General features: G+C 40.7%; 1 protein-coding gene across 5 annotated transcripts in view; it reads right to left on the bottom strand.

Moving 5' to 3' along the window:
* Positions 1-2,552: 2,552 nt before the first annotated feature.
* The window catches only part of LOC141769008 (zinc metalloproteinase-disintegrin-like MTP8), a 44,205-nt gene continuing 26,392 nt past the window's right edge, over positions 2,553-20,365 (bottom strand). For all 5 annotated transcript variants that reach the window (XM_074637624.1, XM_074637625.1, XM_074637623.1 and 2 more), the window contains 18 exons: positions 18,792-18,880; positions 18,591-18,667; positions 18,216-18,294; positions 17,942-18,018; positions 17,257-17,440; positions 17,045-17,107; positions 16,706-16,777; positions 16,265-16,434; positions 15,387-15,468; positions 12,790-12,923; positions 11,764-11,941; positions 10,074-10,163; positions 8,605-8,800; positions 8,400-8,505; positions 8,091-8,247; positions 7,743-7,823; positions 6,638-6,731; positions 2,553-4,003 (listed from right to left, as the gene is read on the bottom strand). In XM_074637624.1, coding sequence (XP_074493725.1) covers positions 3,963-4,003; positions 6,638-6,731; positions 7,743-7,823; positions 8,091-8,247; positions 8,400-8,505; positions 8,605-8,800; positions 10,074-10,163; positions 11,764-11,941; positions 12,790-12,923; positions 15,387-15,468; positions 16,265-16,434; positions 16,706-16,777; positions 17,045-17,107; positions 17,257-17,440; positions 17,942-18,018; positions 18,216-18,294; positions 18,591-18,667; positions 18,792-18,880 — 1,970 coding nt within the window. In that variant the 3' untranslated portion in view covers positions 2,553-3,962. The remainder of the gene's footprint in view (positions 4,004-6,637; positions 6,732-7,742; positions 7,824-8,090; positions 8,248-8,399; positions 8,506-8,604; positions 8,801-10,073; positions 10,164-11,763; positions 11,942-12,789; positions 12,924-15,386; positions 15,469-16,264; positions 16,435-16,705; positions 16,778-17,044; positions 17,108-17,256; positions 17,441-17,941; positions 18,019-18,215; positions 18,295-18,590; positions 18,668-18,791; positions 18,881-20,365) is intronic.

Here is a 20,365-nt window from a genome sequence, read left to right as displayed (position 1 = left end):
ACTGTGACTTTTTATGACATGTTTATGACATACTTTACTATATACTATTTAATACTAAAATATGATAAAAATATGAATGCAATACTATACTATGTCTTTTATAACCTGTTTTTATGGTATACTATTTCATTTTTTTTTATGCCATTTTTTGCTCAACTTTCTTGCTCTTTTTTTTATAAAACTTAGAGCTTTATATTTTCACATATTGCAGTAGACTTCCTCTTTACCACGGCTCGTTGCATGAGTCACATCTTTTACACACTTTTATTTATTAAATTATTATCCTTTTCTCTGTCCTTTCAGAAGCAGCAATATTCATTTGATAATTTGATTACGGTTTAATTCAGATTGACACCTTAGTATTAATATTAACACTATTGACCAGTAATGCCCCTGACTCGGTGCCCACGTAGCAATCACTTTCAAAATCATCAGAATGTCTGCTGAGAAAGGCCCATCAGTTTTTTGCACTTTACAACATCACCACCAGAGAGCACTCTCTTCATTCATACCCACCCAGCTGCAGTGAGCCTGAGCTGCCTGTAGTAGGCTGACACACATCAAATCCATCACATTAACTCATTTGGTCTCATCTGGAGTTTTAAAGTCATGTAAAAATATAATTTCATACTGGAGATAACAATTTTCCTACAACATTGTATTCACTATATTGAAATAAGTAAACACAGCACTAGTTTATTTACTCTCAAGACAGATTTTTTACTTTTTTGTAAAAACTCAAAACTGGACTACATGACCTCTGGAGATGGGCTGATGATTACTGCTGGATGGCCAGGCTGTGGAAGGACAACTGGCTCGTGTGACCGGGCGTCTCTGATAAAATGTGACTTTATTGAGTGCACACATAGAAAGTTCAACAACGTATATTGTGAGGCTGATGGAGTCCTGCCAGGGACACTGCAGTCTGTTCTGACCTTGATGATCAGATATGAATCGGGCTGCAGGATTTTCCAATTTCCCTGCAAGCCAAGATCCATATCACACGCTGCTGTGGAACAGGTTCAGATCCATTTAAATTTGACAGATCTTAGTTTACAGGAATCCAGATGTAATCTTTTTGCTGTTAATTTCAAAAGAGCACTCTTGACTTGTACATGACTGATCCAATGATTGATCTCTGTTAGAGCTTTCACCATGCATACAGTATTCATACAGACCAGATCCAGCTACAGGCATCACAACCCGGGGAGAAGGGGACCCAGATAGTTGTTAATGGACCCACTCATTAACCCTTGACCTTAAAGAAGATGCACATGATTTAGAGATGCCTCTATGAAGTTTGCCAGCTGCCATCTGTTTCCTGACTTGTCATGTCCATGGTATTATGGGTGAATATCATACAATGTAGATGTAGTATTCATCAAAACATGTGTTACATGTGTACATGGAGTCTAGGGTCTGAACAATATATTAACAGAGAACACTGCTGTGTTTCTGTATGTACTGTATAGGGCTCTACAGACTGAGACCAGCATGTCGTCCTGAACGGGCAAAAGCCCCCAGTAACGCTGCAATACCGCGAGCCTACCGGGAGCTAAGCAATCGTTCCGAACGGCCGCGGCAAACGTTGTCTGGCTTTATCTTTCACCCTCTGGACATGTTGGTTTTGGCAGTGGTAGAAGAAGTAGGCTACTCAAAATCTTTTTTTCTGAAGTAAAACTATTAACTGTTAATAGTAAAACTATTAACACCACACAGTAAAGAGTGACAGAGAGTATTATCAGCAGAATATACTTAAATGTACTTAACGTCTCTTCAAGGTGGAGCTTACGATTCTAATATGATGTTGGATAGTTTAATGAATAATAATGCATCATATTTTAATTGTTATATTTTGTGAGTCAAATCTGCAATGTAACTAGTAACATTTCTCTGTCAGGTAAATGTAGTATTACAATGTTTTCCTCTGAAGTAGAATTACACAGTAAGTAATATACAGTTGAGTTGCATATATTTAAGTGCTTTGGGGGCCTTTTGTTGGTTATTTTGGTACAATGAGTTAGAATAGTAACATATTTCAATATTTTTGTTTATGTATCTAAACATCATAATAAATCTGTAGCTGTTTGGGCCCCTTTTAGTTTGGGGTCTGTCCTGCATTTAAAATGCAGATGTATTATAGTAAAATATACTAAAGCTATCAAAAGTAAAAGTACACATTATGCAGAATGGCCCCTTTCAGAGAGTTTAAGAGCCTCCATCTCTCTCACTCTTTATGTTAAACCTTCATCACTCTTATTAATACATGGAGTCATGGTGGCCTCATAAATCCCAGCATAGCTTTGCACAACTCCAACCTGACCAGATGTAACCAGCCACAATACCTGCAAACACCTGTGTGGGTGTGCAGGACCTTTAACTTGTAATAATACAGCATACTTTATGAGTTGATCATATATATTGTATGTAAAGAATGTCAGTCAAACCTATTTACTTAAATAAGTTACTTGAATGCAGTTACCTTCCACTGCAGCTGGGTGGTTTAATGTATAACATGCACAATCATAAAGCATCATATTCGACAAACCTGTATCTTGAATGTAAAATCTTTATTTGCATTTATTTTTATAATGAACAGCTACATTGTTTTCAATGAAATACTGTAAGTAGAATCTAAAACACAAAATGGAAGTAAAGCACCTCAAAATTATACTTCAGTGAATTGGGAACTGTTACATTTCCATACTGTAAATTGTATGTAATCTAAAAAACATACCAGTAGTGGAATCAGGAACGATATTGTTTCTATGCTGATGATACGACCTGATAATTATTGTTCGTTTATGTAAAAGAAAAATATAGTAATAATGCAATGTCATCAGTCATTGCTCCTCGGATGAAAGCTGCTCTGGGCTGTTAAGCGGCAAATAACATGAAAAGCAGGAGCTTAGTGAAATAATGCTCTGTGTATACTTGTCATCCAACATTCAATTTGCACTGAGCCGCCAAAATAAACAGAGAAAATACAAACAAAAGGAAAACTAATGGAAGCTGAAGCGTAAAGGCTGTTTTGCACATCAAAACACTCCTCATGATGATCTAGTGCGGAACATTACAAATGAAACTCCCGTAACAGCATTTTGCTGTTCCCTGGGGTACTGAATGAGAAACCTGGATATTGAGCTCACAATTATACATTACGTACCTGTTCACATAGTGACAAGCAACACTATGACAAGTGTGCGTTGCAAAAATCTATTTACATGAACCAGATTAGTAATAATAATAAAGTACAACCCACACTGTCACTTGGTTAAATCTCAAGCATTGTGCTGATTGTAAATACCCCAACATTAAAGTGATTCTGACACATTATTTAATTGGAAATTGGCTAACCTACTCTATCTTCTAACAAATAAATCTCCTACATTTATCTGTTCCTTTCTTGCATTTTCTCATTTTTAATGAAAGCATTGCTTGAGATTTAACTAAAACTGCTGACATGGAGCATATCACAGGACGTTAGAGTGGCAGGATAAATACAGTCCTCATTATCACTGTTTGTTCTCATCTGAATTCTTTGAGTTTCTATCAGATTGCCTGAGTCAGTGCCTGACATGTTACACCAAGTTAATCAAAGCAGTTCAGGATATTCTTTTGACTTGAAAATACAACACAAAATATAAAAAAAAAACTGTTTGACATTAAACCCAATTTAAGTTAAACTCAATATTCTGTACCATTATTGTGACAAAATAACACAACTTGTATAAAACGACAGCTCACATTCAGGGCCTAGCTGCGCTAACGCTAACCCTAGAGTATAAAAAAGTGCCTTAAAAAAGCAAAAGCTCATCCCTGTAATAACAAGTCCTCAGTGCATAGCATTCTAGTAACAGTTTAAAGTCCAGTTTGTCCGTCGTGCACGCTGCACGTCACCGGTACAACCACTCCATCGGGTTCCCGGTGGGGACAACAGACAGAGGTGAGTATCCCCAGGTTTAGGACATCAGACCTTTGGTGGAGGAACTGGTCTCAGAGCCTATAGAGGACAAAAAAATGAAAATATATTTAATGACTAAACTTTACTGAAACATTGGACATTTTCTGAAATACTTTTATTCTCTTTCTTGCCGAGTTAGATGATTGATACCACAGTCATGTCTAGTACGCTAAATAGGAATCTACATCCAGCCAGCCGATTAGACTGTTATCAGGCTATTAAATAGGCGTTATCAGTCGCTATAAGCCCCATAGATGTGGGTCAATAGGGGCCTACTACACCCATCGGTATATTTATCATCTATTCACATGGTAGATCATCGAAAGAAGGTTAAATAACACAACAGCGACCTCTAGTGGCCGTAGTAATTATGACAGGAGCAGAAATCAGGTGCTGTAGTATAGACAGATTGAAACTCCATATGGTGTTGAGGTCAGGTCCGATGGATGATGGATGGGTAACACATGACTTTCACCAAGAGACTGGAGTTTGCATCCCGTGTGAAACCAACAATGTGTAGTTGTCTTTGTGTTCGTAGTTATTTTAACCCTCAACACGTTTTTTCCCTAAACTTAACTAAGTGTTTTTTTATTGTCTAAACTTAAAGAAGTTGTAGTTTTGTCGCCTAAAGCTAAAGAAGTGTTTTTTTGTTTTTGTTCAAAATGTGATGTTTCACAACATGTTAGAACGTGTTGCTTTCAAAGTTTCGTTTTCACTTTTACAACATAGTAGGTGTAGTAGGCCCCTACTGACCCACATCTATGGTGCTTATAGCGACTGATAACGCCTATTTAATAGCCTGATACCAGTCGAATCAGGTGATCCAGCAGCCAGTTAGTTTAGCTTAGCATAAAGAACAACTAGCCTTGCTCTGTCTGTCCTAACAGCACCGAAAAGCTCACTAATTAACACCTTCTATCATGTTTGTTTAGAGCGCCCAAAAACCACAGAGCGAAATGTGAATTTTTGGTTTTACGGGGATTATGAGTTGGATTATTTCCAAGTGTCAGTAGCGGATTAAACAAGCGAGATATAACTTTAATTTATGAGCTTTATGGGAGCTGGCGGGTGGATTTAGTTACCTTTGGAAAGAGCCGGCTGTTTCCAGTCTTGATGCTAAGCTAAGCTAACCAGCTGCTGCCTGTAGCTTCATATTTAGCAAACAGATATAGTTTATTCATGTCTCTTGGCAAGAAAGCAAATAAGTGCATTTATACCCAGTGAGGTCACAAGTACAGATTATCTTTTTTTTCCTTCAGAACTAAGTGAACTCAAGTCAACGTTTGTTTGTCATTGAATCATTCAGATGTCTGGTTACATCTGAGAAATACTAAACTTGTGATCTTGTTTGTGCTTTTCTTCTGTAGTTTTAATAGAAGTTAACAGGTGGAGGAAACACGTGGCTTCCTGTGGCTGCGTGCACTGTTATAGGAAACGAGAGATTCAGTCAGCATTGCAAAGGTGAGTTTACAGCAGCATACCTGCACTCGGGTGATGGTTACTTACGTTGGCAGCGTGGGACGTGGAACAGAAATCAGTTTAGTTTGGATGCAGCAGTGACTTAAAATTGAATGTTAGTTGTGCAGAAAGCGCATGTTTTTTTATTCTGTATACATTAACAAGCGGCAACATGGAAGTGCCAAAAACTGCAGTTCATTGAATGGCTACTGGAGGCTCCAAAAGGGAGTCAGTCCCCAAACCTCCATGTTATATTGACCCACTTTACAGCAGAAATCAACATGTTTACAGCCTGGTACAAAATACTGTTTTGGTCTCGACAGCTAATTTCCCCGAGCAGCTTGCAGGTTAGAGCCCCAAGTGAATCAATGTGCAGGAAAATGAAGTAGACACTAGATTTTCAAAAAAAATACATAAATATATATATATATATAAATATACATTACAGTGACACCTGGAAGTGTGAAAGACAAACCGGAAGTAGCGTGGGCTGAGGGAGAGCAGCCGCTTTAATATTAATAAATACGGATCACAATGATAATTTTGACACTGAAGAGGTTGAACATAGCGTGGCCGCTTTGAGCGACAGGTAAAAGGCTATAGCTGCTAGCTCGGCCATGTTTGTGTCCTTTTGGAGAATTTTTCATGCAAATATCGGACAAATAATTTGACTTGCTGTGCAGTTAATTGTACTAAGGTTTGTGCTCTAGTTTGGCTGTTCACATGTTGTGTTTTATCCAAGGTGCTTGGAGGTTGCGCTCCCGTCGCACCTGACTTTACTAAGCAACCAAAACCTGCACGCCGTGATGACGGTGATGAGGAAGTTGTGGTAATTTAGCAGTAAAAAACCTCACTGACTAAATTAGACAAAGATAAATGGATTTCCAGCACCGTGAATCCCTCACAGCAGCTTCACTGCTCCATTTGTTTGTGTCAGTTTGAGCTGTTGTGATGTTCTTGGAGGGAAACGGTGAAGCCTGTAAAAACGGTCCGTGTGACCAACCGTAGAGCTCTGGGTCGTCCTATTGTTACAGTAGACTGATATGTCTTTGGCTCCATAAAAACCAAGATGGCCCAAATAGGTCGTTTGTAGGTCATTCGAGGTCAATGCCTATAACCTTAACCATCTTTGCGAGAGTTTTGCAGCGTGACATCACAGTGACTACGTGCACTTCTTCCATACAGTCTATGTGCGTTGATGAACGACTGTCTCACCGGTAGAAAGAGGACTCAAAGACGCGTCCTCGGAGTTGCAGCGAAGAGGCATCCAGCCAGGCTCACAGTGACACTCACTTCTGTGATTACACACCTGAAGAACACAAAAGAAATCCAGATGTTATCAGATGTTCTCATGCAGCAGCAGACCTGCTAATGCATTAACATCCAAACTAACCAGTAGCAACACAAACGTTCAGGAACTCTTAATCACACTGTACTTAACTTTACCCAACCTCACTGCAAAAAACATTTACCACACTTAGTCAGATCGAAACATTCAGCCCCACTCCTCTATGATTTTAACGTTCTCTCCATTTCCAATATAAATACATATTTAACAGGTATTCTTTTTATCTGCAAGTGTGTATCAGTCTGATTTGGTGCCTGTAACATTTCTATGACATTTTTTTCAGACAAATTCAGTAAATCTGCACGTTTAACACCAGACGTGTAAATGGAATAAGTACCATTATATCACAACTCAAGTCTCATCCTCCTCCTCACAAACTTTAAATTCAGGATTGAAGCTTATTTGATGAGACAAACTACTTAAAATGTGTATATTGTGTCTGTCTTTCTTAGCAGTTGTATGCCATACCTGCTAGAGTATATTATATATATATATATATTTATATATATCTGACATATAGCGCTGACTTAGTTACACTACATGTCAATATTCACCCATTCACACACTGATGTCAGAGGCTGCCATACAAGGAGCCAACCTGACCATCAGGATCTAATCTAAATACTCATTCACACACCGATGGTTCGAGCAATTTGGGGTTAAGTGTATTGCTCAAGAACACTTGGACATATGACCGGAGCAGCTTGGGATCGAACCACCGACCTTCTGTTTGGTGGACGACCTGCTATTGAGGCCTATCTTCATTTTATTGTCAGCTCACATAATTATTGGCTTTTCTTTTTTTTCTATTTCCTTTTGTTTACTGTGTTGATGTGCTTCATCACTTTAGTGTTCATTGTTTTGTTTTTTGGGGTTTTCAACACTTTTAATGTTTTAATGTATTATTTGTGTTCCCTAAAGAGCAAAAAACTAAACTGAACTAAACTGTGAGCAGTGTTGGCGTGTACTTACAACGTTGCCGCTGCATTCTGCTGAACAGTTTGTGTTTCTGTACGCTGTCTGAAGCTCCATGCACTCATTCTGGCTGCACACCTGGAGAGAAACAAGTCAGCGACAAAGACGTTGTTGAAATTAATACACATTTAGATTTAGTGTTCACTAGTGTTCCTAGTTACAGAATGAATAATTTACTTCAATTCATCAAGACTTTACTCAGTTCTTTTGATTCTCCGTTCAGCGTGGAGGCATGAGAGGAAAACAACGTTTTCTTCAAGAATTCAAGGTATAACAGGGGGAGTAACTGTTATACAAATGGTCATTTTGTGGTTGAAGTATTCCTTTGAAGAGACTAACTGTTACCTTTCCATCCCCACATTTAGTGCCGGTGTCCACCTGGCCGTAGTCTTTGGTGTAGTTTCCAAAGAAGGCGGCCTTGCATTTGCCGAATCTGACCATGCGGCCGTAGTTTGGGTATGCATTACCGCCTTGGCAGAAGAGCTTCCCACAAAACACGTCTCTGCAGAGGAATAGAGGGTCAAATATGAGCTCACAGTCACTTCAGAGACAATTTCTACTAGTTCTGAAAATAAATAAACTCACATTTATTCCAACACAGGTTGATGAGTCAGCATAGTAAGAAGACTATAAGACTAACTAGCTGAGACTCACTCTTTCTGACAGGGGATGTATGTGTTTTCATCGGGGCGTCTGCAGAAGGCGTAGTAGATTCCTCTGGTGTTCCGTTTGTAGCAGGACGGAGCGGCGTCTGTAGCAGCTGATCACAGGAGAGGATTACACAGTTAACCTGTCGAAAGATCATCTCTTCTCCTTTACAAAGCACAACAAATATAACACGTAAGAGCAGGACACTCACTAGGTCCATACAGTTTGACACACTGGTTTGGCCTCTGTGGACACTGGCCGTTGTAGCAGTACCCCAGACCTCCATCACACGAGACGCCATTCAGAGTAAACACGTCCTCGGGACAGGTGGTGTTCTTCTCGTCACAGAACTCTGCCAGGTCACATTCATCCTGCCGCCGGCGGCACTCCCTGGACCGAGGCGAGATCTGTGTGGATCACATCAGATTACATTGTATGTAAAACACTATGAAGTGTGCCAGATAAATCGGCATGCTTAGCTTTGCTTAGCCTTAGGTTGTGTCCAATATACACACATTTGAATAATATATTAAATAGTATGTCATTGATTTGATTTGTTTTTGTTTTTATATCAGGTTTCCTTAAACCTCCAATAACTGGCAGCATAAACAGGTTGTGAACACAACATTAACATATCAGTGAACATGTTAGCAAACCGTTGAATTATTGAATCCCCATTCATTTGGAGTCGTGTTTGTGGCCACCTAATGAATGTCAGTCTAATGTTCCCACTCTGTTATGTTCAGCAGCAGCTCGTCTCTACCTGACTGTCGGATTTTAGAGCTTTTATGATGAAAACAGCGTCCTGCTGCGGCTGAAAACGGCGCCATGAGAGCGGTAAGTTGGGGCCGGACAGCTGAAACGCAGCTGATCTTTCTCTGTAGGTTCATCACTACGAGCGACTCCTTTCACATTGTCACAGTGTTTTCATATCGTCACTGATTCATTGTTGCTATAAAAATATAGATTAGCCATTTCAAGGTGATCACCAGCTGGAGGTCAAAGGTCAGTTAGGCTACTTTATTAAGTAGTTACTAGGGTAAAGGACTAATACAGTGACACTGAAATCTCCAGGAATTTTTGAACATACTGTATATACAAAAAGGCTCTAAATGGAATCATATTTAGTGTCTGATATATTTTTCCACGCAAAAGTTCAATTACCTCGTTAAAAAAAAAATCAAAAATACTCCTTTCCCCTCATTGAAAAATCCAGTCACATATTTTTAATTTCTAAGGTTCAACTGCTGGACACAAGATGTCTCCTACTTCACTGTAATCATCTCACACGTACACGTCTTACAAACACTGCACACGTCCAGGTGAAGTAACAATAAGCCAAACACTGGCTGCATCCCAAGTGTCTTAACTGCATCCATGTTTCCCTCACTTGTGTCTCTCCATGCATCCCAGGTGGGAGGGACTGAGATGCAAGTGAGGGAAATGTGGATGCAAATAAGAGACTTTGGATGCTCCTATAGTTTCAACTGGAGGGTCTAACAGTAACCAACAGTCCTCCAGCTCAAATATTTGTAATACCTTAGATTCCCACTAGAGGAGGCTGCAGCAGATCAAACTATTGGATCACCATATCTCAGAAGATTTCATGTAAAGAAGTAAACATTTGAAAAAAAAAAGTCCCTGTAGGAGGTGAAGTAGCATTTCTTCATCCATACTGACCTTACAGTCTTCGCAGCACTCTCCCTCAGCACACTGTGAACCCTCCTTCAGTGTGCAGCTGGTGGCGTTGCAGCACGGGTTGGTGCACTCCTATAAGAACAACACACACCTCATTGGACTCCTGGTGATCCTTCTCTTCATCATGTTGTGTTATATTCCTTTGAGTGATGTGTGTTTTTTCTTTCAAAATAAGAGCGAGCTTTCCCGTCCCCTTATTAACTCAGCAGACACTGTGGAGACTCGGCAGATACTAGACAGAACTGGATCTAAGTCGACAGTTTGTGAGAACTATTACTTGTTTTCATTTCCCTGTGATACTTGATTCTTGTGGTATTTGTATATTAATTGATTTAAATTATCAGAAGAAAATGTTTGTGGTATTGTACCATAATGCTTCTGGTACATTAAAAGGTGCATATGATAAGGGCTGAGGTTCATGACTTCAAACCACAAAATGTACCTGTATTGTGATTTTTGTCCTGTGAAAAACTGACTTAAATCTCAGTGTTTAATAATGAGCGTCTAACTATTAAAGGGCATATATCTCCAGCATCAGGGCCCTCCTGCTGTATGCCACATGGAGCTTGTTGTGCCCTTACTTAATACCAGCAGAAGCAGAAACAGGTCTGAACATGATGATGATTATGATGATTATCACTGGAATGAACAAGTTAGTGGAAATTACAAGTTGTGGAACTGTTCATTACGACTGGTGTTAAGGTGGAATGAACAAAAAGCTTTAAAAGAATCATCCTGAAGCCACAAAGAGTGGATCAATATTCAAATCAATTCAACTTTATTGTCAATATACTCTCATTTCAAGATGGAGCAACTTGCTAAAAAATAACTGTAGGAGCCTTGAACAATTTCCGAAATGTTTGTATTCATGTTAATTAGGTTTGTGATGGTTTACATTTTTTTGGGTATTCGTTAATGTCTATGATATTGGAATTTATTATTTTGCCATTTATTATGTGATCGCGATGATTTGGGAGATTTGGGTCACATGGATATTATGGGTGGTACTCATAGTTAATAATATCAGCTGTTCACCTGGTGCCGGAAAGGGGGAGAGGGCAGCCTAATGAAAGCAGCTGTTTGTGAGCCAGATGTGCTGTGCAGCCTCTCAGACACTAGCATTTCATATACAATCCAAACACCAGATTTCATATCAGGAGTTCACATTAATCTACCTGCTTTCATTCTCTTTTAAAAAGAAGATCGACTCTTAATGTCAAATGTGTTGGTGCATGTCAAACAGCCTCTTTCCAAATATGCCTCTTGGCAAAATAACAAACTGAAAGAGTCAAGATCAGACAGGGACAACAAGATGTACACGCTTACTGTCTGGAAACTACGGCCCTGAGACACACAGGTCTAAAATAATTTAACTCAGTAAGCTGTCAGAACGCTTCACATTGTTATACTGTTATAGATCTTTATAGATGTTATAAATTAGATATATTAAGATAGATATAGAGTATATTTAGAGGATTATTGAATATGGTTTAGACCTGCTCTATATGAAATCTTGAGATAACTTCTGTTATGATTTGATGCTGTATAAAAATAATTTGGTATAACTTGCATAGCTTCTGTATTAATACCATCATCAAGGCTTATTGATAACTGAGGGGAGAATATAGGTTTGAATATAGAATTCCTCCTGATGATGACGAGTGCTTGTTACCTCCAAGCTGCCACAGTCACACTGTTCTCCTTTCTCCACGAAGCCGTTGCCGCAGAACGACGGGGCCTCCAGCGTGCTGTAGTCTGGTTTGTCCAGCAGGCAGCTCGGGCTGCGGTTCAGCAAGTATTTCTCATAGCTGTTGGTGCTGCAGTTGCTGAAGGTCCGAGGAATATTCCGGCTGAAGAGAAAATAAAACAGCAACACCTGTTTTCATTGTTAAGTCCAAAGTCACATACTTTGAACTTCAACCTTGTCTATACTTCTACTTCTTTTAGCCTTTCAACACAGCCTCAGAGAAACTGTTTGGAGTGAATCTGTTCTTATAGAAACACAGCAGACTTTATGACTTGTCATAGGAGGGAAAGCACAGGTATACATAATAACATGAATGACTTTAATGACTGCGTTATTAAACCCAATCATGACAGCCAGAACAGCAACATGAGGAGCCTGAAACCAAAGCAGCTAAATGCTTTTATTATCATGTCTATATTTACACCTGTGCTTTTCCTACGGAGACGTGTCAGAATGTCTTCTGTTAAAGGAGTACGCCACTGATTAATGCTGCACTTTTATAAAAAATGTTGGACTCACGATGGACAGTTTATAAAAAAAAAATACAAAATCAATGCTGCAGAACCAGAGATATCATCTTTTTCATTCCATGCAGTCTCCTTCCTTGTCTAAACCTGCCGCCTACATTACCCACAATGCAACTCGACTGCCGACAGTTCAGCTAATGTTAGCCGCTAGCCTCAACAGCTACAGAGGTCTGGTGAGATCGCTTCTTTCTACCTCAACCACATTTTTCTCATTTTCAAACTCATAGTCTTCAGACCCAACCGATGCTGACTCAAGTGACATCACTTGAGGCAATTTATCAGACTCACACAGCTCCCTCTGGAGGCAATAAAGGCTTTATTCTACTTGTATGCAGTAGTACTCTCCAACACCTTAAAACAGACTGTGATGTTATGTAAAAAACATGCTTGCTTTTGACTGAGGTTTTGTAACACGGTTTCTTACCTGACTGCTTCAGCCATGATGCAGCTATCACCAGAACAAACACAGCCGCTGGAGTCATCGTGGTTCATGCCCAGGTTATGGCCCATCTCATGGGCCAGAGTTGCTCCCACTGCAATGGCCCGGTCATTGTGATCCTGAGAGGTGAAACTCTTTACATTTAGTTGGTAGAGTCTAGACGTGCGTTGTATACAGTTGAAGTCTTTCAAAATCACCATGTAAAAAAAAAGTTACACTTCCTCTTTAAAATAATGAATAACAGAATTTTGGTCACTTATTGATGATAGTTGGGAACTTGGTTGGCAAAATAATGACATTTAAAGAATGGATTATAGATATTCGGTTGTGTTGTGATACTAAAATAAATACGCAGAGGCAGGGAGAGCTCCGTACACTGATACAGAGACACAGTTCAGGTTTTACACTTATTGAGATTTGGCCTTTTTTACTCAGTATAACAAGTCTACAGCCTAGTGGCCCTGTGAGGCTGGTTTTTGGTCACCTTACACGGCATCATGCGAGAATCACAGCATCAAATATCACATGAAAATCCCTAGTTTAGTGCGTCACATGAAGTGGTGCGCCAGCTGCAGTGTATGAGCACAACAGACAACTGAGTCCCCAGTTCACCGTCAGGAGAGTTACTGTAGAAGCCACGATGCTGCGTTCACTGTCTCCAGTTCACTGTCAGGAGAGTTACTGTAGCAGCCACTATGCTGCGTTCACTGTCTCCAGTTCACTGTCAGGAGAGTTACTGTAGAAGCCACGATGCTGCGTTCACTGTCTCCAGCTCACCGTCAGGAGAGTTACTGTAGCAGCCACGATGCTGCGTTCACTGTCTCCAGTTCACCGTCAGGAGAGTTACTGTAGCAGCCACGATGCTGCGTTCACTGTCTCCAGTTCACCGTCAGGAGAGTTACCGTAGCAGCCACGATGCTGCGTTCACTGTCTCCAGTTCACCGTTAGGTGAGTTACCGTAGCAGCCACGATGCTGCGTTCACTGTCTCCAGTTCACCGTCAGGAGAGTTACCGTAGCAGCCACGATGCTGCGTTCACTGTCTCCAGTTCATCGTTAGGTGAGTTACCGTAGCAGCCACGATGCTGCGTTCACTGTCTCCAGTTCCCCGTCAGGAGAGTTACCGTAGCAGCCACGATGCTGCGTTCACTGTCTCCAGTTCACCGTCAGGAGAGTTACCGTAGCAGCCACGATGCTGCGTTCACTGTCTCCAGTTCACCGTCAGGAGAGTTACTGTAGCAGCCACGATGCTGTGTGTAGTGTCGCTGACATGCAGCCACTTTCCCAGTATAAGTCTCCACCGCACATGTAGTTTAGTTTAGCAGGTTGTCAGCTGTGTGACTGCCCGGTGTAACTTTCCAGAGTGTCCGACAAACAGTGGGTCCGAGTATCCGGGTTGTCGGTGGCGTTATAGCTGTGAATTAGGTATAGAAGTGTGTGTGCAGTTTATTTGTTCGTGAATAAATGCTACAACTCCAACTCGGGAGATTGGAGCCAACTTCCTGTAACTTGCTACTCCGGCTCAGACTCTCTTAAGGTGGACCAGCTTTTCTCCCTTTAAAGGGACTATTTGTAACTTTCAGAAATGCTTCTTAACAGCGACACCTGTGGCCGTGAAATCAACGAAAGTCAGCGTCGGGCTCGCGCTTGCTCGCTCTCAATATACCTGAACGAGCATCGCTCAAAACAGTGAGGCGACACAAGTCAGCTAAAACCACAATATCACTCTATATTTCAGCTGCTTGGCAGTAATGTTAGCTGACCAGACGAAGGTCTCTCCATGAACATGATTTAGATCTGATCCTAGTGTTGGCTTTTCCTGCCTAAGTGCAGGCTCAAGCAGCGGCGCTCTGCAGCGTGTCTCCCTGCTCTCTCCTCCCGCAGCTGGAGAGAGCAGAGGAGACACCGGCACCCGGTCGGTAACGAGAGGGTAACGTTACTAGCTAAGGAGCTCCCACACTTCACAAGACACGGGAAACCTCTGTTGGTCTGGAGGAGCTGCAGCATTTTTTTTCTGCACAAACGTCCACTGTGCATTCACTAGATATTCTCAGAGCTAAACTAACTCTTCTGCAGTGAGGAGTGAGCGCGCGTTCACGTCTAGAGGTGGAGCGAGCTGAGAACGCGCGCGCTCTCTGAGCGAAGGCAGGCAGGCAGAGTTGGAGAGGCAGCGGCCACACACGAACGCGCATATGTGAGTGCGCATGTGTGACGACCCGCTACATTTATGCGCGTACAAAGTTACAAATAGTCCCTTTAAGGTGGACCAGCTTTTCTCCCTTTAAGTGTCGAGCCGCTCCTCTGAGTTTTGCTCAGCTTTTTAATTAATTATTAATATTTCTTTTAACCGTTTAACCGATAGCGTTAATCAGTTAAAATGCGTAATGTCGATTAAACGGTTAAATATTAACATCCCTAGTCTGAACAACCAACAGACGGACATTACCATGGTAGAGCCATGCTGTTAGTGTGGCTAATATAAATTCCTTGGTTACAAACATTACACCCGGCCAAGACTATATGGTGTAAATAAAAGATATAGAGATGGAACAAATGTTAGTGTCTCTCAGGAAGGAGCTCCTACCTGTACAACTCCAACAGAGTGACCTGAGCAAAGAGTCCCAATGAAAGCCAGCCCCACGGTGGCTCCTTCAATGTCAATACCACTGAAAGACAAGTAAGGATAGTATGAGAAACACTTCAAAAAACATATCTATGCTGTCCATCCATCCATCCAGTTCTCTATTTATACTATATTATATTGAAATAAAGAGGAAACATGGCTGGATGACTGGCATCAACAGTTCTCTGGCTTCCTCCCACAGTCCAGAGACATGCAGGTTAGGTGCATTGTTGACTCTAAGTTGAATGTGAGTGTGACTGGTTGTCTGTGTCAGCCCTGTGATAGTCTTGTGACCTGGGTCTGGTAAGTGGTTACAGATAAACGGTGGATGTTCCACGAGGTTTTGTTTGTCTGTTTGTTTGTGGGGAGGAGAGTTTCTTTTGGCAATCAACAGGTGTTGAACAGGTCAGGTCGGCAGCTCTTGAAAGTCAAAATTAACTTTCAAATCCATGTTTGTTCAGCTTATCGAGGGAAAACTCACACGCCTCTTCCTCATGACTGGAGTGATACAGGCTATTGTTTAATGGAGGAAACCGTGTGGGACCTCTCTGTACTTAGCTGAAATTTGAAATATACTGTACACACGTTATCTGTGACATCAATTCTAGTGTTTTAGCCAGTCAGCATCCAATTTGCAAAGACACGGAAGTTACACAAGCATGATGTGGAAACTTCCAGTTCACGTATAGAACATCCAGAACGGACGCACCAAAGTGGCTAAACTTATGAAACAAAATGTGAGAGATCACAGCTTCCTTCTATTTAACAAGATATATAACGTGGGATAGAGAATGCTGGATTTTTACTGCCAGGTTAGACAGGTTAAAGACTGTTCAGACCTGATGAGATGTGCATTGTCATGCTTTTTCCTCATCATCAGCTCAGAGTTCCTCCAATTCATGAAAGCGTTCAGGTTGGCCCCGGCCGGGGGGGTCACAGAGATCAAGTCACCACTGGACCAGATTTCCAGCCCCACCAGAGAAACGAAGATCCTCAGAGGCTTGTAGGCCTGCAAGACAGCAGGACATCACCAGAAATAAACCATGAGACAGGTTATGTCTACACACTGTTCACTCCGATCAAAAACAGGACCAAATTATCAGGAAATGTTGCCGCAAATACTAGAAATGAATATGTGGCTTAAACGTAACAAACAGACAGCTGTTATGTGTCATTTGTGATCTGGAATTTGCCAGAAATCATAAAAGCACTGACTCAATGACTCTTGGCAAAATGTACAGTGTTACATCATGCCAATAAAGCCATTTGAATTGACTCACCATATTGACAAAGTTGACAACTTCAAATATCCGGTTTCTCATCGCTGTCCGATTTTGCTTCATCTTCAAGTACTGAAACATCATGGCATCATGTTAGAGCGAGGTCACATCCTGTTTCTCAGCAGTGGATCCATCATGAATCACCCAATGACCAAAATAACAACATGATGTGATTCTAGATCGGACCCAAATAGTCCAAAGGTTTTTTTTACATTTACTCACATTACAAAGAAGTATTTAGTCATGTCCTTCACAAGAAGGAGTGCAAAATTAGCCAATTCCTCTTTTTCTTTACTTTCTGGTTTTTTTTTACAGTAAATTTCCATGTGTGTATCTTACCGCACGGTTATCAGCAACAAGGTAGAGCTCAAGGTATTTCTGTTTCTGGACGATAGATATACCCTGGAGGACAACAGAATCAAGCAGATGAAGACAACTTTTAGTTAATGTCCTCTTTCAGCTTTAATTGTCAGATTTATTTCGTCTTGTGTTGTGATTATGAGACTGAAGGAGGTTTTCTTTGCAGGCTGTTATGACAGCAGAGGTGTTACCGCTGATCTGGAGCGGCTCCGGCTCGTTTGGGGTTCGAAGTCGTCACTCCAGCTGGTGTTGGTGACACCGCACATTGCAGGTGTGGAATTCTTGTCATCAACGGTCATCACCGCGTGGTCCCCCTCATTGCCGCCAGAGAGGGGCTCAATCAGGTACCTCTGGGCTGACGTTCTGAAGTAACCCCTGCACAAGATCACGCCAGTTAGCCTTCTAGCTCGACGCACAGTTCGAGACACGGTTTTAACTACTTTATATCATATACGGTAAGGTACTTTAATCTATTGGTTTCCAATAGATCGGAGGAGTTGTGAGATGATAAAAAGAAAAAACAAAGTTCTGTGAAACCAAATTTGTATGAATGAATGAAACATAACAAGGAGCCTCAAATAAACACTGCTTTTTGAAAGGGTCACAAGTCAAGATGATTGGTAAACACTGGTTTAATCTTTAACAATGTGTTTTATAAGTTTCTTATATATTTTAAAATCTGAACAGTAACTGTCACATGAATGTAGTGGAGTAAAAAGTGCAATATTTCCCTCTGAGATGTAGAGAAGTAGAAGTAGAAATAAAATGGAAATACTCAAAATATCTCAAAATTGTACTTAAGTAGATTACTCGATGATTTAAGGACAACTTTTTTTCATGAAGTAAAGTTAAAGAGAGGACGGTTTGAGGGCTCACCTGAGTCCATCACAAGTGCTGATGCTGACAGACGATTGGATGTCGTTCACAATGCTGCCATGATAGTAGCAGTGATCCTGATGAAGACAGGAGCATGATGACCAGGTTATCAAATAAGAAAAGGCCAAACTATCATTTACTCACATTGTTCAATCACAACTGTTCAAAGTCAAAGAAATGTTCATGGAATTTGGTCTTAGAAGCTTTAAAAGATGTGGTTTAGAAAAGACAGTTGTACTTTGAGGTACGTTCGGGAAAGTACAAAAACACTTACGACGTCATTTGGAGTTGTGGTGACTCGAGTCCCATCTTCTTGGTAGTAAGTCTCAGTGTAGTCTTTGGTGAGTAATTCCCTGATGATGACAAGATATGAACATAAATGGCCATCATGCCATACTATGGTCTATGATTTATCTGACTTACACCCCAAATGTCCCTGTTGAAAATAACCAATGTGTAATATCTGATTCGGAGTCTGCAGAAATCTCAAAAGAAATAGCACGGCTCAGTGTGTCTAAAGGCAAAGATGAAAACCAACGACATGATAACCACAAATTCTGTGGAAGGCAAAAGAGAAGTAAAAGCAGGAAGTATCTGTGAGACACTGCTTTAAATATTGATTTTAAACGGCAGGGAAGTAAAAACATACTTATTTCTTTCGAGTTGCAATTCAATGTCTCGTCCTCCCACCGTCATTCCATACTTAACAGTCTCTGGCCTGAGATGCTGCGGAAAGGAAACATTCATTCTTATTTTCCCATAACTTACATCATAGCTTGGCTGTGTATAACAGCACACACATGTACAGTATCTCTGTGACACTAAACATAGGAACAAGTGAAGACAGTACCTCTGCATGTCTCTTTCTAACTGTGCTAAGTCTGACGGGTCGAACCACCTCATAGTCCTTCACCTCTTCAAAGTCGTGACCGTGGCTTTCTGTGGAGATGCAACATACATCACGTCAAGTTGATGTTATAGGGTATAAGGATGAGTTTAAAGGTGATTTAGTAACTGTCAACTAACTAATCTAGCAGTTAACCCCCTGCGCTTTCCAGTCCTACGCTTTCCAGTCCTACGCTTTCCAGTCCTACGCTTTCCAGAGTTTGACCATATATACGTTTCAGTGTCGTGCTGCCATTGTTCCATCCATTTGTGTTGTTAAATCCAAATTATTTCATGTTCATGTTGATGTAGCTTTACACTTTAACATTTTTTTTACATTGCGTTTTGCTTTTTATTTGGCACGTACGTCATACCCCCGCCCCAAGTGTTAAAGAAACACACAACTATTCCTTTAACAAGGTAAAATAAGGTGAGGGCAGCAAATGAGCCGATAGCTCAAGGTTTACTTTTTCAGTCTGACACACCTCCTGTGACCCGACCTGTTTACTGAATGACCCCCATCCGGGCCCTGACCCCAAGGTTGAATCTCTGCTCTAGCCCCTGACCTATGTAAAAAAAAAATAAGACAGAAAAACAATGGCACCCGCTGCAACCCCAGAGGTAGGGGCTTAATTAAAACGTATGCTGTATGTTAGCAAAACGATTGCAGCTTTCCAGACTGGATCCTTCAGATGAAAGTTAGTTGTAGAGATTGTTCAGTTATTTAATATCAACCTTCACAGCAGGCTGGAGATAAAATCAGGGCCGATTAGTCACACTCATATGAAGTGTATGAGTGTATACAGTATCAACACAGTAGCAGTGTCTGTCTGAAACCAGTTATCAGTGAAAACCTTATCAACAGGAACACTGAAGGCTTTGTGAGCAGGAAAATGTGTGTGTCCGTATTATATCAGACTAATCAAGTTAACCTTACATTATAATTTGGAACTTAAATCAAGTGTAATGCAGTGAAGCACACAACTTGTTATATTAAATATGCAAACACAACATAATGTCTATCAATGAAACTACATGATTTTAAGCATTTGTGTGTTGACGAAACAGCAGACGTTAACATAGTATTTCTATTTTCTTTTTCTATCTTTATGTTTTTTTCAAAAGTTTTTCTCATTCGCTTTGGCTCAATTCCTGAATGAGAATATTTCTTCATTTTTTCTCATGTATGTTTATAGTGGAGTCAAACTGTCCATTACTTGCCATATTAATAAGGAACAAAACATAAAACACAAGTCCTACTTCATGTTTGTGGTATCAGTTCCTCAACAACATTAAGAAACTTTTTGACCAAACTTGGTACTTCCCAGTGAGCAAAAGCATGCCTGAAAGGATATGACTGAGTCCCTGTTAGTCATGGTTACCTGTGGACAGGTAAGCAGTAGCACCTTAGAGGGTGGTGGCTTTTTTGTGATCTGAATTCCAGCCTTGACAGTGTGGCACAATATCAGCAATGTGTTTAAAGTAATTCCCACTCATTGGTTTCGGCTTAGGAAGCATCATTAGATGGTAGCTACTGAG

This window comes from Sebastes fasciatus, chromosome 6, assembly GCF_043250625.1.
Source record: "Sebastes fasciatus isolate fSebFas1 chromosome 6, fSebFas1.pri, whole genome shotgun sequence".
NCBI classification, from domain to species: domain Eukaryota; kingdom Metazoa; phylum Chordata; class Actinopteri; order Perciformes; family Sebastidae; genus Sebastes; species Sebastes fasciatus.
The sequence above is the reverse complement of the archived record's forward strand: the minus strand, read 5'-3'. Positions and strand labels throughout refer to the sequence as shown.